The following is a 19084-nucleotide window of genomic DNA, read 5'->3' as shown; positions in this document are numbered from 1 at the left end:
GAAGAGACTTTCTTGAAACGAAAAATATTATAAGAGCTGAAAGTTTTGTCCCTCATTAGCCTGTGTTGACTGAACAGGCTTATCTTGGACGACACTTTATGCACATGAATTAAACCCCTTTTTTCAAAGAGATCAGCCCATTTTTAATTTTCACTTTAACACCAACGTGTCCACTACCCCTGCACTGCCTTGTTAGCTATGTTCAAGGGCAAAGAACTCAGGAATGAAGTTTCAATTCCATCGCTGAGAAATCTTGAAAAGGCTGCCTCTTCTAACTTAGAAACATACTGGCAGAGCTTCTCAACAAGGGCTGTTTGTAAAACATGCATGCCCCCCATATGGACTGTCAGTTGTAGTGGCAGCCATTGTGTAAATACGTTTTTTGTCACTGTGACCTTGACCTTTGACCTAGTGACCTGAAAATCAATAGGGTTCATCAGCCAGTCATGATCAATGTACCTATGAAGTTTAATGATCCTAGGCCTAATTATTCTTGAGATATCATCTGGAAACCACTGTGACCTTGACCTTTGACCTAGTAATCTTAATATCAATAGCAGTCATCTGCCAGTCATGATCAATGTTCCTATGAAGTTTCATGATCTTTGGCATAAGCATTGTTGAGTTATTTTGGCTTTAGCATTGTTGAGTTATCAATCAGGAAAACATTTTACTGTTTCGAGTCACTGTGACCTTGACCTTTGACCTAATGACCTGATAATCAATAGGGGTCATGTGCCAGTCATGATCAATGTACCTAGAAGTTTCATGATCCTAGGCGTAAGCATTCTTGAGTTATCATCCTGAAACCATTTTACTATTAGAGTCACTGTGACCTTGACCTTTGACCTGAAAATCAATCAGGGTCATCTGCCAGTCATGGTCAATGTACCTATGAACTTTCATGATCCTAGGCCTAAGCATTCTTGAGTTGTGACCTTGACCTTTGACCTAGTGACCTGAAAATCAATAGGGGTCATCTGCCAGTCATGATCAATGTACCTATGTAGTTTAATGATCCTAGGCTTAAGCGTTCTTGCGGTATCATCCGAAAACCATCTGGTGGACGGACCGACCGCCAGACATGTGCAAAACAATATACTCCCTCTTTTGGGAAGGGGGGGGGGGCATAATATAACCCATCTCAAAAATTGTTTTGTGGGTAAAGCAAATCCAATGATTTGGGTAAAGCAATCCAATGATTTTAACTAAATTATACTGAAGACCGTCATTAAATTCAAACTGAAACAAGGGCTGTTTGTAAAACATGCATGCCCCCCCATATGGGCTCTCAGTTGTAGTGACAGCCATTATGTGAATATGTTTTTTGTCACTGTGACCTTGACCTTTGACCTAGTGACCTGAAAATCAATGGGGGTCATCTGCCAGTCATGATCAATGCACCTATGAAGTTTCATGATCCTAGCCATAAGGGTTCTTGAGTTATAATTTGGAAACCATTTTACTATTTCGGGTCACCGTGACCTTGACCTTTGACCAAGTGACCTGAAAATCAATAGGGGTCATCTGCTAGTCATGATCAATCTACCTATCAAGTTTCATGATCCTAGGAATAAGTGTTCTTCAGTTATCATCCAGAAACCATTTTACTATTTTGGGTCACCGTGAACTTGACCTTTGACCTAGTGACCTTTAAATCGATAGGGGTCATCTGCAAGTCATGATCAATGTACCTATGAAGTTTCATGATCCTAGGCATAAGCGTTCTTGTGTTATCATCCGGAAACCATTTTACTATTTCAGGTCACCATGACCTCGACCTTTGACCTAGTGACCTAAAATAAATAGGGGTCATCTGCGAGTCATGATCAGTGTACCTATGAAGTTTCATGATCTTAGCCATTAGTGTTCTTGAGTTATCATCCAAAAACCATTTTACTATTTCAGGTCACTGTGACCTAGACCTTTGATATAGTGACCTGAAAATCAATAGGGGTCAACTGCGAGTCATGATCAACCTACCCATCAAGTTTCATAATCGTAGGCATAAGCGTTCTTGAGTTTTCGTCCGGAAACTATTTTACTATTTCGGGTCACCGTGACCTTGACCTTTGACCTAGTGACCTGAAAATCAATAGTGGTCATCTGCGAGTCATGATCAATGAACCTACGAAGTTTCATGATCCTAGGCACAAGCGTTCTTGAATTATCATCCGGAAACCATTTTACTATTTTGGGTCACTGTGACCTTGACCTTTGACCTAGTGACCTGAAAATCTAAAGGGGTCATCTGCCAGCCATTATCAATCTACCTACGAAGTTTCATGATCATAGGCAAAAGCGTTCTTGAGTTATTATCCGAAAACCATTTTACTATTTTGGGTCACTGTGACCTTGACCTTTGACCTAGTGACCTGAAAATCAATAGGAGTCATCTGCGAGTCATGATCAATCTACCTATCAAGTTTCATGATCCTAGGCCTAAGAGTTCTTGAGTTATCATCCGGAAACCATTTTACTATTTCGGGTCACTTTGACCTTGACCTTTGACCTAGTGACCTGAAAATCAATAGGGGTCATCTGCGAATCATGATCAATCTACCTTTCAAGTGTCATGATCCTAGGCCTAAGCGTGTTGAGTTATCATCCGGAAACCATTTTAATATTTTGGGTCACCGTGACCTTGACCTTTGACCTAGTGACCTCAAAATCAATAGGGGTCATCTGCGAGTCATGATCAATGTAACTATGAAGTTTCATGATCCTAGGCCCAAGCGTTCTTGAGTTATCATCCGGAAACCACCTGGTGGACGGACCAACAGACCGACAGACCGACCGACCGACATGTGCAAAGCAATATATCCCCTCTTCTTCGAAGGGGGGCATACAAAAATGAACACTTGAATATCACAGCAATCCAATGATTTTAACTAAATGATACTGAAGACCATCATTAAATTCAAACTGAAAACAATGAACACTAGAATATCACAATATGATAGGTTTTGCATCGTAATAGTCAACATTGCATCATGCAACAAAAACTCATTTTTGCATCCATAGCAACCAAATATTACATGATGGTTTCTACAACTTTTGAGAAAGTCGATTATCTTTCAATCATTTTATACAAGCACTTAAAATACTGCAATTAATATTATCGTTATTGTCAAATGTGCCTAAAATATGTAAATTACACGTATTATGTTGGTAAAAACTGCAAGCTTCCAGCAAGATGCCTTCAAAATATTGATTATTCAACAGGAAAGATGGCATTTTCAGAAAATGATATAATCAATAAAAACAGAGTTTGCCAAAAGCTTCTAACTGAATTCCCTAAAGCAACTGTCAAATTAGATATTAATATCGCAGCAATTTTAAGACTATTTTATTTCTCCAAATTTTATTACCCAATTATTGCCAGTGAGAAATATTGTAATTCTAGCAGAAAAGCTGAGAAAAACTTCTACCAGGACAATAAACAACAAATGCTGCCTGACAAGGCAACTACATTACCTAAGAATGAATGGACAGGCTTTTTAACCCATTTATGTCTAGTGGTCTCTCCCATCCTTCTAAATTGGATCAATTTATTTCCAAAATTAGGTATGCCTAGTATATTTATGTTTAAATTTAGAATATTTCCTACAGAAATTCCTTTAAGCAAACAGCACAGACCCTGATGAGACGCCGCATCATGTGGCGTCTCATCTGGGTCTACGCTGTTTGCCAATGCCTTTTTTCTAGAATGGGTTCATTATTGTATTATTTGTTTGATACAACATTCCATGCACGCTCTTTTATGGCAGTTACTCGTTCTATAGAAAGCCATGCAATGATACCATTTTGGTTCATTTCAAATGTAAAGATTTTACTAAAATATACAACATATAGATTGGAAAAAGTGACAGGACAGTTATGTACTTTCACCCTTATAATAGTGTTCTTGTTGGGTTATACTTGTACTTAAGTCAAGTTTGTGTCATTAAATTGTTACCATTTAAATTGGCCAAGCAAGCATCTGTAATTTTAGAACAAGAGATGTGTTTGTCAGAAACACAATGCCGCCTATTGCGCCGCTTTGAATTTTTTTTTTTTACCTTGAAGGATGACTTTGACCTTGAACTTTCACCACTTCATGAGATACACATGTATGCCAAATATCAAGTTACTATCTTCAATATTGAAAAAGTTATGGCCAATGTTAAAGTTTTCGGACTGACAGACGCAATATATTTGATATTTGACCTTGAAGGATGACCTTGACCTTCACCTTTCTACACTCAAAAAGTGCAGCTCCGTGAGATGCACATGCATGCCGAATATCAAGTTGCTATCTTCAATATTGAAAAAGTTATAGCCATTAAAGTTTTCGGACGGACGGACAGACTGACATACACACATACTGTCTGACGGACAGTTCAACTGCTATATGCCACCCTACAGGGGGCATAAAAATCTTCCAAATATATGCCACCCTACCTGGAGCCTAAAAATCTTCCAAATATTTGATTGATTTAACAGACAGATTTATTCCATTTAATATTTTGTTATATATTGCGTGCTATAAAAGAACAATCTAAACACAAAATGGACTTACAGTGTGGTCAGGTGGGGGGCATACTCCCACGACTTTGGTTCAATCCTCGTGATCTTGTTGCCCGACACATTTCTGAAACAAAACAATAAAGATAATTGCAAGTGCTGTATCAATGAATTGCGGCCATCATGGATTTTTGGGGACCCTTGATCAGTTGATCTGCAAAAGATGGGCAATACCTTTAACAGAGGGGGTAATCACATGATGATCAAGATGGCGGCCTCCATGTCGAGACAAGACAGGTATACCCTTTATAACTTTTTTTATTTTTGTTAAATGCGGCTCACCTTCCAGCCATTTCAGAAGGAAAGTGATAAGCATTTATTTCTTGTTAATTTGCTCTAAATTTTGACTTTACTCTCTATATAATTTCTTAGTGGGATCAGATCACAACTCATGCAAAGAAAATTTGCAACAAGTAAAATTGTGATGTAAAGCGAAATCAATAACAAGAGCACCGCTTAACGGGTGCCAACACTCAGCTGCGGGTGCAGTGTTGAATAAATAAAAGCTTGTCAGATTTTTTTGATTTTTTTTTTTAGAGGTCACAGTGACCTTGACCTAGTGACCCAAAAATGGGTGTTGCATGTAGAACTCATCAAGGTGCATCTACATATGAAGTTTCAAAGTTGTAGGTGGAAGCACTTTGATTTTAGAGCAAAATGTCAAGGTTTCAGCACAACTCGGACGGCACGACGAGCTGGCTATGACAATACCTCGGGTTTTCTCCGAAAAAAGAGGAGCTAAAAATAATGCCTGATCTCAAAGCAGACCAAATATATGTGATACTCATTTTGGGAAAAATGGGCTTAATACACTGTCATCCCAGATTAGCCCGTGCAGTCTTCACAGTCTAATCTATAACCTGCCTTAAACCAGCCCCTTGCACAAGGGTCTACAGTTGAAAACAGGGCGTGGCCCCTCCTTCTATGAATTGTGACAGTTTCTCTTAGTGATGGTTAAAAAATAAATACAGTATAATCTTATGTTTTTAAATTTCAAACTCAATGCCTTAACACAATGAATTAAACCTTACATCGTTTTAAAATCACAACATTCAAATATTTGCTAACAAGTTTAATGTGGTTTTTGCAATGAATTTCACAGTAATTTAAAAAGAGAAATTAATTCATAAATTCCTGAAAGAAAATTGCAACAAGGTGCCATTTAATTTAACTTCAAATCTACTGGAGCATGTATGATAATTTATTAACAGTTATAATAATTATAATTTTTTGCATATTTAAGGAAGTGTAACAAATTAAAATGTTAATTTAAATCATAAATAGATTTTTAAATTTTTTAATGTTTTTTTTGCATAAAAAACACATTGTCACATTTTTAGCGTATTATAATATTTGCAATTTCAAGAGTCTGACAATTGTAAGCAATTATTAAATGCCTGTTAATAACTCTGACCATAGCTGCCAAATACAAAATGTAACAAGAGCTTGTCACAGTAGTGCCAAACCCCGCCAATTTGTATGCTTGTATGAGAACATTTGTTTTAGAGAGTAGAATAATATTTGTAAAACATGGTACTTGTGTCATCTATTTATATTTCAAGGATCAATTAGTTATATAGTGTTGGAGTTTTGTAGAGAATAAAATATATGGAAATGAAAGAAAGGGAGGTAATTAAAAAAGCTACGGCTGATAGAGTTATGGTTCATGTTCACTGCACTTCTCCTAGTTGCCAACTGTTTATATTTCTAGTTTCAAGTAAACCCCTTCAGTAGATTAAGAGTTATGCTCCGGACAAAAAATTACTTTGAAATTAAATAAAGGGAGATAATTCAAAAACTAAGGTTGATAGAGTTATGGTTCTTAGTCACTGCACTTTCCTACTTGCCATCTGTTTATATTTAATGTTTCAAGTAAATCCCTTCTGTAGATTTAGAGTTATGCTCCGGACAAAAATTTACTATGAAATTAAATAAAGGGAGATAATTAAAAAAACTAAGATAGATAGAGTTATGGTTCTTAGTCACTGCACTCCTCCTACTTGCCATCTGTTTATATTTCAAGTTTCAAGTAAATCCCTTCAGTAGATTTAGAGTTATGCTCCGGACAAAAATTTTCTTTGAAATTAAGTAAAGGGTGATAATTCAAAAACTACGGCAGATGTGTTATGGTTCTTAGTAACTGCACTTTTCCTACTTTCCATCTGTTTATATTTCAAGTTTTAAGTAAGCCCTTCAGTAGATTAAGTGTTATGCTCCGGACAAAAATTTACTATGAAATTAAATAAAGGGAGATAATTCACAAACAAAGGTAGATAGAGTTATGGTTCTTAGTCACTGCACTTCTTCTACTTGCCATCTCTTTATATTTCAAGTTTCAAGTAAATCCCTTCAGTAGATTTAGAGTTATGCTCCGGACAAATTTATATTTCAAGTTTCAAGTAAATCCCTTAAGTAGATTTAGTTATGCTCCGGACAAAGTTTCGGACGGACAGGAACAATTACTATATCCCCTCCGAATTTTTTTTCGGCGGGGATAATAAAACACTATATTGTAAATCAAATACAGTCAAATCAGTTCTCGGATCACCATTTTGTTTGGTCAGTTGGTAATTATTCCTATGTCGTTAACCAACCCAGTCATCTAAAACAAGTATAAAACAAAGGCTCATTGGTAATTACTAAGCAAAATAACATAAATAACTTCTATTGAATAATCTTACACATTTATTTAATTTCATACCTATTTTAAAACTAAATCTATGACTTTATCAACGATAGTATTGCTGTTTAGTCATGCATCTCCTTCATTCAGTTTGTATTACATTAATCGAGAAATAATTTTATTTATAAAGCTTGTCACGTGTCATTGACGTCACGTCCGAACATGTTTAAAATGCTGATTCGCTGTCTTAATCCGAAAGTACGTTTAAACTGCATGGTTCTCATTGAAAGAAAAAGACTCCCAAAATCTTGTAAAAAAATCCTCTCATAAATGCCTTAAGTTTGTTATAAATGTTGCATGCAATTCAATGTCTGTTTTGCCTTTAGAGTCGATCACTTATCTTTTTACCATCTTATAACAACACTCCCCAACTTAGGTCAAACGCTCACGCTTTGTCCTTATGACTGCAGCCAATAATTGCTACTAATAAACATTGTTATTGTTACTTGCACCCGTTTCATGCAATCAAAATTTAACTTCACTAGTCGGCTGCTCGTTATAATTTATTCGACAATTGCACGATAAACTAACATATCATTGTAATGACGTCTATTACATAGCTTTTTTTCCCGCAAAAACGACAAACAGTAGACTATGACATCAGATGAAAGTGACATTTGTGAGTTTACTTCTCGCAACTCTAAATGACTGAATTGTGACCGTTGTTCTAAGTTAAACAAGATATGTGTTTGTCAGAAACACTATGTCCCCTTTTGCGCCACTTTGAAGCTATATATTTGACCTTTGACCTTGAAGGATGACCTTGACCTTTCACCACTCAAAATGTGCAGCTCCATGAGTCACACATGCATGCCAAATATCAAGTTGCTATCTTCAATATTGCAAAAGTTATTGCAAATGTTAAAGTTGGGGCAAACAAACAAACACACAAACAAACAGACAGGGCAAAAACAATATGTCCCCCGCTATAGTGGTGGGGGACATAAAAATGACTTTCTGATTGAAATGCACAGGCCATTGGCCGTTATGGACAGTTGACTATTATTCAAATGTAATATGGAGTGATTTTCGTCCAGCTAGGTCAGTTTTGACTGTACACAAAAGAGGTAGAAATAAAAACAGAACTGTAGCCACATTTCCCATCGGTTAACTCACCAAAAAATCAAAGACTTTATTATATCTATCATCAGAAAGTAATAGGTTTATGTAGGGATCAGTTTTCAGGCCTGCAAACAGTTTATTTACAATCACACACATGTCTTTGCCATTTGATGGGCACCATCTGCTTAAAGAACAAAATCTTGGATGAATTTAGGTTACTCTTCTTGGGCAGTATATGTGTAAATGTTCCCATAGATGAAATCCAAGGGTTTACGTTTTTGCAAGCCTGCCACAATCCAATGACTTCTGACTTCAGGTTTGAACTTATATAAACTGATATGGTGTCTTCCTAGTGACCCGAAGGGCATGGGTTTGATCCTCACTGTGGAGTGGTCCTTTGGATCGACCCCAAAGACACCACACACATGCAAGAGCCTTTAAATAAGCACTAGGCATTCAAGGCAATCAAGATAAAACATATTAGTTTAAACTAACTGATAACAAACGTTATGTACAGTTATGAAATGTAAGCAATGGGAACAATGCAACTGGAATCAAAATTGTATTAAAGCAGTCGTCAGCTTTTTTTAAATGAAAGCAAAAATGCAGAGTTTGAATTGAAATGTGAAAAGATGTCAGGTAACAAAAAAATACTGTTTGAAACCAGAATAAAACAGGTTGCCAAAGCCAGCATGATCGTTCTTCTTTAAAAACACTTTATGGCCGATAATATTGCAGAGAGAAATGTAATTATTTTGCTTTCATTTGCTAATACATTTTTTCAGATAATGGTGATAAACTGATAATTATATCTAAATTACTAGTAAATGGTAATTTATAGTGTTTTTCTTGACCTGGATTAAAACCATTTACAAAATTCTAAGAATCATTTAGAGTGGCCCTTCAAAAGAAGCATGTCATGTGCAACAAATGGCAATAGGTATTTTTTTAAGAAAGACTTGTCCAGATTTTTGTTCTATAATAAATGTCACAAAAAGGTTTTTTATTAACAATCTATATAGTTTTAGATAATTATAGCTGTAAAAAAAGTTTGCCTTAACTGGGATTTGAGCCCTGGACTTTTCAAATACCAGTAGTAGCAAAAGCTCATGCGCTACCAATATATCACTCAAGCTGTTATTACTATTATTATTATTATTACTATAAAAAGGTAATTTAATGCTATGTTATCAAAACTAGTTATTCCAACATATGCAATAAAAAGCATTACATAATGTTTTATAATTTTACCCATTGCAATTTATGATTAACCATAGAACAACAAACATTTAAAAAAGTGTCTAACTTAGAAGGTTTATTTTGTTTGTATAATACCTAAATTGTTAGTTTGAATCTCAGACAAGTATTTTCAAATAGTAATTTTGCAAAATTGTGAACATTTCAGCATTATAATGTCCCACACAAGACACTTCATATGTAAAGTAATATCACAATTCGCAAAATATCATTTGAGCCTTGTTATGAGAAAACTGGGCTAAATGCATGAGCGTAAAGTGTCGTCCCAGATAAGCCTGTGCAGTCTGCACAGGCTAATCAGGGACGACACTTTCAGATTTTATGGTATTTTTAGTTTCAAGGAAGTTCCTCCTTTCCGAAAATCAAGTTTAGGCGGAAAGTGTTGTCCCTGATAAGCCTGTGGACTGCACAGGCTAATCTGGGACGACACTATATGCACATGAATTAAGCTCAGTTTTCTCAGAACACGACTCATTTATTGATAGTTTACGCTGAGACAACTACAGTTTTACAGGAAACAAAAGTGTGTATGAGAACTAAAGAAAGTCTTACATTGTTTTTTGAATAAATTTACATAATACTAACCTAAATGAAGCATGTTAAAATGTAAGCACCACCCTGCTGCCTTTGAATTTCTGTTCAAAAACACATCAATAATGCCTTTTACATTATATTCCCATTAGGGTCTGTTTTATGGAGTCAGTATCAAATGCAAGAATAACTAATGTCTTGCATTTACTAACAGGGCTGATTATAATAAAGCAAAACAATAGCATTAAAGAGAAATAAATATAGTAGCAGCGCTATTGATGCTTGCCATAAAATGCACCGCGTGGAAAAGCAATTTCAGTAGTCTGCCATCTGGGAAAACCATAGAACAACTTTGTCAAAACTTATCATCTCAAGTGTCAAAACTGATCGTCTTTCATCTAATTTGCACCAATTTTTTTTTCATTCCCCTGTATAATTTTCCTTCCAAACGCCAAAATAGCAACAATTTGTTGTAAAAAGAAACCCTTGTTTATATTTTCTCTGCCTGCATACCTCATTATATGCATTTTTCCACAAGAATAATGAAGAAATCATAAATGTGGGATTCTAATCACAAGAACCAAACATTGTTCAACTGGTTTTTAACTTACCACTAATGAATCAAGTAAGCCAAATGCTTGGTTTGGAACTTACAGAATCGAGTCAAGAAACTAGCTAGGACAGTGGAATGATGGAATTAGTGGGAAATAATGAGGGCCTGTCAACCATGTTTGACAAAACTTGATTGAGTAAACAGCAAACAAGTGAGAAGTTATAGATGCAGAGTCAAATTAATCTCCCAAGGTTATGGGAAGAAGCTATTATAAGACTTTAGTACATAAGCCTTAAACATAATAATTATATGGGAATAAAGCCAGATTTTCCAATAAAAATTTAATGTAATTTGAACAAATAATCAGTGGTTTTTTTCACCGTTTTGGGTCCCTTTGGATTGGGAAAATTCGCGACCCTGTGTCTAAAATTAAGAAATAAGTGTTGCTGTTGTTTTTCTAAAAAATGCTTCACAATTGAGGATACAAGTGTGTCAATTATTATATTTTTTAAGGTTGAACTTAAAATATTGAGATCTAAAAAAAAAAAAATCGGAATTTTTAGCTCCAATTTGGGAAAAATATATACTTTTTCCATTGGGAATGGGATTACCGGACCCAATTTTGAATGAAAAAAATACACTGATAATAAATGTTTTTTTCTTAACCATTACAAACTTCCTTTATTTATTACACAATCACTGAATCAGGAAGAAAAAAATAATTTGTCAGCTTGCCAAGCTATTTATAAACTCTTAAAAAAAAACAAATCAAGCAAGAGACTATCCCAAAATGGTATCAAACAAAAAATTTAAAGATCACAAAAAACATGTTTTGTAATGATACTGCAGGTCTACCTATCACAGACAGGTTAATGTGGGTAATCTTAATGTTGGTATCCTCAAACTGATAGGTTATGATCAAACACTGCGATGCAAATGAGCCCGTCTACATAATGATGCATAAAGTACAACATAAAGTCTTTCCCCCCATCCTTGAGTCTTCTCATTCAGAACATCTTGATTTCAATGATACCATCGCTGAAAGATTTATATCTCTTTTCAAAACATGTGTTCATACATAATTATTACATGATTAAAATCACACAGCGTTTAAATGGCACTGTTTTAACCAATAAAACCAAGCAGTGTTTTTTTTCATGCTTTTCATAACTTTCCCTTCAGAAATTTTGTAAATTTAAATACAGCAATAAATGGAGAACAGAGAAATAATATGACATACTCAATTGAGCAAGATATTTTTACATTTTGAAGCCATTAAGATAAATGTGTGGATAGGATTGTTCCATCCTGTAAGATTGCCATTCAAAATTATACTTGTCACTAATAAATCATCCGTTATTCCCCCATCTAGGGCTATTACAGCACTTATGAAAGTTGTGGAATAGACAATTTAGAATATAAATCAAAATAATATTAGCTATTTGCCTAAGGGTATTTACATTTTATGTATATTATTTCTACACTTTGGCTTAGTAATAAAGAATGTTTGCCAAGTAAATCATTGCAATTTTAATGAAAGACAGGGCAGTCACCTGCAGAACAAAAACATGCAACCATCACATGGTTGGAATAAAAATGTTAATTACCAGTACAAAATATTGTTACACCCTGATAAATAGGAATAAAAAAGGAACCGATGAAAATTTTAGTTTTAAATATAGAGATTTAATGATGGAAAGCTTCACATATTTTGCAAACCATTAATTGAAGTATTACTTAACACCATGAATTCTCACCTGACACTGAATCACAGAGCACTTACCTCTGGTAATTTAATTTAATTTCAATAAGTTGGCTACCATATTGTTTTATAGCACATCTTTAACAACTACCTTAAAATAATACTCAATTACGAGCATTAAAATGCTATAATTTTTTAATTGTTTCCCTGCCAAAATGCATACATTGGCTTTATCACCAGTATGGTGTGAATTAAATTGGTGTTAAAATTCATTTCCTCGTGTCAATTAAGTGGAAAAAAATACAAAAGGTAATTAATATAAGAATTTTGCACCAGGCAATCTTAATAACTAGAAAACTAATAAATTCAATCAAAATAATGTTGTTTTTTTCTACCTTATTAAAATCAATTTTTAAGTAATATTTTAAGATTGATAAATATGTACACAAAGCATTTTTAAACATGAAATTATTGGAAAATATTCACAATTATTGCTTTGAAAAAGCTTTTAATTTTGTTAATAATTTTTCTGGCTTCACAAGTAGAAGGTAAGCTTTCTTCTTCAGGATCCTCTTGTTCCAGTTCGGAATGATCTACATTTAAGGCCTATCTATCAGAGGTAATCCTCATGTAACATGTTGCTATGACAACATTCAGACACCACAAAACGATTCCAATCCTTTTTTGTTTTTCAACAACAATATGTTAAGTGTATGAAATTTCATGGCAGGGAAAGATATTTTTTTACATCCAAAATCAGTTTAACTAGTGATGTCAAGCATTTCAAGCTTATCCGTTACCTGAAACTTTTATACAAATGTGATTTTGTTACAAACAAAAGTTATACATAAAAACTGACCATAAAGGGGTCTGTTAACAGTATGTCAAAATGACAATTTCAAGATGCCAGTGATTTAAAAAAGAATGCATGCATTATATTCAACAAGCAAAATAACACTATGGACTTAGAAAAATGTTTAAAAATATATGTTTGTTTATCGATTATCATTGATCGAAATCCCTAACATAATACCTTGTTTGTAATGCTTTTTGTCCATTATTTCTCAAAAATGTGTATTAATGACATATTGCTTACAATACAAGCCCAGTACAAATCTTACATGGCGTAGTAGTAGCATGTTGGCTTATGCTTCAAGAGGTCCAGGGTAGGCACATTTTGATAGTTTTACCTTTTTCTCTGTTATTTCAAGAATGTCACAATATTGCAAATATTACAGATTTCTTGGTAAATTCATTAACATTATATGCTTTGTCTGTTGTTGACTACTACTATACATAACTTAAGATATGAGTTGATAAGTGTGCCTTTCACTTACAATTCTGTGAGGTTATCCAGACCATAGAGCCAGTGGGAAATGGTGGTCAAGTTGTTATCATCCAGTTGCCTGAAATTATATGGACAGAAATCATGGTTACTGCATCACGATTTTATACTATTTCATGCAATTACTATTTCAAATATTAAAACAATACAACTAAGCAATTATAGATCTTTTCAGAAAATCTAACATGATCTGAATAATTTCAAATATAATATGGAAAGCAATTATTTTTTATACTGGTTAATTCAGAAAAATTATGTGTTTGTCTATCTGTAATAGCATTTATGGAAATGTGTATTCTGCAGAGATACAATTCATGGCTATTTGATATGAAGTTGGAAGATGAATCAGGGCTCACATCACAAAATATTTCAGACATTTCATTTATTCACAATTGTATCAGTTGTCATATTTTTTTAAAACAAAGCAACATTGATAAAACATGTTTTGTTTTCTAGCCCACAGATTCGGCTTAAAAAATAGTATGAAAATACCATGCTTATTAACAATATAATAGCTTTAAACAGAGATTAATTAGTACTGATTCCAAAGTTAAAATTTACAATTATATTTGTACAGATACATTTGATTTGTTCAAACACTTAGTCTCACATTCAAAATTAATGTAACCTTACTATACTTTGTTTTGTTCTTATTTTGAGATTTAAATTTTTCTATAATTTATTAATTTATTTCCAAAGATGGGTCTATGAAAGAGCTTTGAATGGTGTTCAACCATATTCAAAATAACACAAACATTTGTATTGTTAATTTGTTTTGTTTGAGTATATTACTATAATAAAAGCTGCATCTAGAAACAAGAGATGTGTTTGTAAGAAACACAATGCCCCCTACTGCGCCGCTTTGATTTTTGTTTACCTTTGACCTTGAGTGACATTGACCTTTCACCATTCAAAATATGCAGCTCCATGAGATACACATGCATGCACAGACAGACAGACTGACGGACAGTTCAACTGCTATATGCCACCCTACTGAGGGCATAAAAATGTATCTTAAGCCAATTGCTGCCAGTGTAGCTCCAGACAACCCCGCACAGTCTGGTCAGGAGCTACCTTGCCTGCTACAATGTCATGCAAGGTTTTGTGATATTAAGTCAGTGTAGCTCCTTATCAGACTGTGAATGCTCAGGCTGATCTAGGGCTACGCTGGCCGCATAAGGGAATAAGACCCATTTTTGTATGACGCAGGTCATGTTTCCCAAGGCAGGAGCCAAGAGTGAATATATTTTTTGGGACTGGGATGCCAGTAAAATAGGCAAGCAGGTGTCTGCTGGTAATTGGATGCTGGGTCAGTGATTAGCAGGAGGAAAGCTATTTAGTGCTATAGACAAGCTGCACACTGCTATCACAGGTGCCGCAGTCAACTGGGCCAACAACTGCCAAACATTTTGGAAGGCGAGAAATCTTGAGGAAATTCTGTTCGTGATTCATCAGCCATAATCAAAGGAAGATGTACTATCTGGTATGAAATGATAGTCAGAAAACCCAATTGAATGGTGTTGTGCCATCCATGTGTCTGGATTTATTAACCATTCTTCTGTGGGAAAATAATTCATCATCATTAATCAAAGCAGATGTAAAAACCAGATGAGAAATTTTTCTTATACTTGTTTTCTCACAATTTCATTTTTGTTTTACTTGTTTAGATGCTACTTATTTTTTAGTTTTTTTAGGCAAAACAATATTCGAATAGGACAAAAACTAACAATTAATGTATGCTTAGAAAAATAAATTCATAAAGCATGTAAAAATCACAGAAGGGAATCCTGTATTTATTTTTTTGAGGGCTGGTATCGAAATACTGCTGGATCAATGGTACTGATGTTAATTTTTTCATGATAAATTATTTTATTAGCTTTCGAAAACAACCGGTGTGTAGTTTATTTGTTAAAAATTGTTCGAGTTTCATGGTTTACAGTAAAGATGGTGTAGTTTTTCGGCAAATGAAGTTGCACTCCTTGTTTCTATTATAGCATATATACAAAAAAATATATATAAAATACGGGATTCCCTCCTGTGGTAAAAATAGCTGGTTGTCTTTCACAAAGACCTTTATAGTTATGCAAGGTTTCCAAGCATTTGGAGAATCATTCACATAGTGCCAAGCAGCAGGATACCCTGTATATACAGACTGTGTGCTGTATCTAGGCTAATTTAACAGGTGTGCCTCCCTACTGCATGCCATGCACTTCAGAGCTGACTGATCCAACATGACATTCATGGGGTCTCCAACAACATGCTGTGTCTACTACCCTCCTTTCCACCTCCTTTACATATCAAACTGTCAGGACAATGTGTGTATCAGAGCAATGTCTCTACCTTCAGCTTTTATCTGTGTGGGACAGTGGGCAATCAGTTTTCTACTGAGTTTTTAAAATATTTTTGACTATTTATTTATTATATTAATGTTTCCAGCACTTCCACAGGTACAAAAAGTCAATCAGCTTTTTACTGAGCTTTCTATTGTATTTAATTTTTATTTTACAAAAGACCATTTTACCACTTTTAAAAAGCTGTTATCAGAGAGTGTCACATTATGGGATCAGCTTTCTACTGGACTACTTTACAATTACATCTTTCAAACATTTTCTGGGACAATTATTTAATGGAGCTATTATTTAAGCAAAAGCTTTTATTTTTCTAACATCTCTTTTTGGAGGAGCAGTTCCGTCAAAATGAGAACAGTTTTAAGAGAGAAAAAAACAACAACAGCTACTGCATTAAAATTGACAATTCTTTTAAAATAGTATTATATAATGGCACAACATAAATTTTATTTTTCTTTCTCAGTTTTTGACAAGTTTTTAATGTAGGCAAGTTGCAATCCAGCAAAATGAGCATAATAAGAATTTATTAAACAGAGGTAGAAAGGATTCCCCGGGGTGACATTGTCTCATCTTCAAGAACTCTGCTTATTATCTTGGAGACTTGCTTCTAGAAAGCAATAATTAGCTCCTCAACATACAACACTGTCAAACATAATGATGGAGGGAGAGAAATTTATACATATTCCATACCACAGGCAATATTGCCTGGCCATAAATATCACAAATATAGCTTTGTTTTAATGGCATCTTGACAAGTATATTCTATCTAATTCCCAATCATGGTCAGAATAGATGAGGCAGTAGGCATTTCAAGAGATCTTCATAAATAATCAGCTCTCCCAACAATCATTCCCAACATTTTTGTATTAAATTGCAATCTCATGCTGCCCGTCACAATATTAGCAATAAATGTTAAAATGATAATAACACAGCTAAATCAAATTTTATTTTACTGGTTTCTGATGTTTTTCTTAATAACTTAAAAATAACTCAAATTGAGCTCATTTCAAAAGTAATAATTCTTTTTCATTTTTCAAAACCCCATAGTGTGTCTTTTTTTATAACAAAATGGACATTCATTGGTTGCCATGGAAACCTGAATGTTCATGACAAGTCTCAATTAAAAGTAGACACATGCATGCAGCACCAACTGAAGCACGAAACCTATGGAGGTTGATACTGCAATTTCTTTCAGGAATGAAAACAGAGCCCTAACTTAATACACATGAGCAGGGTCTGTACTCGGTGACACATGGTACCCCGTTGATGAGGTCAATCTATTAGTGTGATGTGTAACCTCTGCCATTATGCAAGCATTCTCCCTCTTACAATGAACATGGATTGGTTTGCAATTGTATCAACTTGCATGTTAACTTCATCATAAGTACATGTAAATGGAAACTAATAAGAACAACTAACAAATATCTTTTAATATTGTACATGATAAGCCCAACAAGAAGTTAACCAACTTTTCAATCAAAATGTTGATTTCAACACAGTCTCAAACCATTTTTTAAGATTATCATAAAATGAGTTATTGACCAAGGCTGATGGGAACTACCAAAAAGGCAAACAAAACCTGCTGGCAAACACTGCAAACTTAATCAGGGCCAATGATAAATAAATCATGCATTTTCGGCTTCAAATAACTTAAGAATGCACTGCACCAGAAACACCCTGGTCCATTTTTACCGAATTCTAGACAAAAATATGCAAGAACCAAGATAACCAGGGACATTCTGTTTGCCAGATGCCTTTGCAGAAACATTTCCAAAAAAAAAATACAAACAAAAAATCGCCCAACTGTCAGATAAAAAGATGCTATTTCATCCATGCATGGTTCATTTTTCAGCCATGATTACTATGCAAAGACCAGATGTTTTCAGAATTTAGTGTTATTTGGGATGACATGATATTTTGGAAAAAAGATATATAACTGATATCAACGATGCCAGATGATAGTCTCAAATTAAATGCAAATTACAGGGCAGATAACACACAGCTCTGACCCATAGTGTAACCATGGTATTCATTTACAAAGAGCACCTGACTTTTGATAACATAATATGCCTTTCTAGTATGACTTTATTTGCAAACTGATTTTAACGTGGCAATTATAATGGTATGTATTGCATTCTTTGCATTACAGATTGCTTCAGACCCAAGCAGGCTGTTGGAAAATGAAGATTATTTTATGCAAATCAGTACAAAAATATCTCATTAATATCTTCCCCAAGGTTGCACGAACTGTACAGAAATGACAAGCGTTATCGGACTAATAATTTATGGAAATCTGAAAAAACAAAATACTGTAAAAAGCTTATATCTGTCACAGCTTTGGTATATTATTTTCATGACACATGTTTCTTTTCAACTTCTCAGCAAGATGTATGTTTTTAAAGCTTGCACATCATTTTTTTTAATAATAAAATGGTCTTTAAAATTATTCAATTATAACTTGATTCGCATTAACCAGAAATAAGTCTTGTTATGTTTTATATACATATTAAGTGTCAACAGTTATAAATACACATGCTTACAACAGTGAAGCAAACACACATCATTTAAAGATCTCTATTTCCCAGCACTGAAATGTCATAAAGGTACATTTCAATTTTTTTACAACTTCAGCTCCAATGCTCTTACCACTTCCATTTCAGTTTTATTTGTCTAACAACTTTCAGGGCCCTCGTTTTGCACTTTTACCGCCGAATATTGGCGGCTTCCCCCATGAAAAAAGTATACTTTTTTCCCCTTTTTCAGCTTAAAATTCCCCCTCCAAAAAAAAAAAAAATTTTTTTTTTTTTTTACTTTTATACCTATGTTGCCAGCTGGTATCGTGCTACTAACCTTTGATTAAATGTATATTTATGTAAATCACATTAAAATATATAAAATTTAGGTGTTGAATGGCTGGTGAAAAGATCTAAAATTCCCCTTTTCACCCAAAACGCGAAATTCCCCCTCATGAGAGATGTGGGTGGCTTCCCTGGCGGCAAGAGAGGGCCCAGTTATGTAACAAAACAAGATATGTATT

General features: G+C 34.3%; 1 protein-coding gene across 1 annotated transcript in view; it reads right to left on the bottom strand.

Moving 5' to 3' along the window:
• The window catches only part of LOC127879623 (leucine-rich repeats and immunoglobulin-like domains protein 2), a 76549-nt gene that overhangs the window by 22852 nt on the left and 34613 nt on the right, over window positions 1-19084 (bottom strand). Inside the window, exons 8-9 of the mRNA XM_052426590.1 lie at window positions 13692-13760; window positions 4562-4633 (exon numbers count right to left, since the gene is read on the bottom strand). Coding sequence (XP_052282550.1) covers window positions 4562-4633; window positions 13692-13760 — 141 coding nt within the window. The remainder of the gene's footprint in view (window positions 1-4561; window positions 4634-13691; window positions 13761-19084) is intronic.

Source organism: Dreissena polymorpha, chromosome 1 (genome assembly GCF_020536995.1).
Source record: "Dreissena polymorpha isolate Duluth1 chromosome 1, UMN_Dpol_1.0, whole genome shotgun sequence".
NCBI lineage: Eukaryota > Metazoa > Mollusca > Bivalvia > Myida > Dreissenidae > Dreissena > Dreissena polymorpha.
Note: the sequence above shows the minus strand (reverse complement) of the source record. Positions and strands in the feature narration are given on the sequence as shown.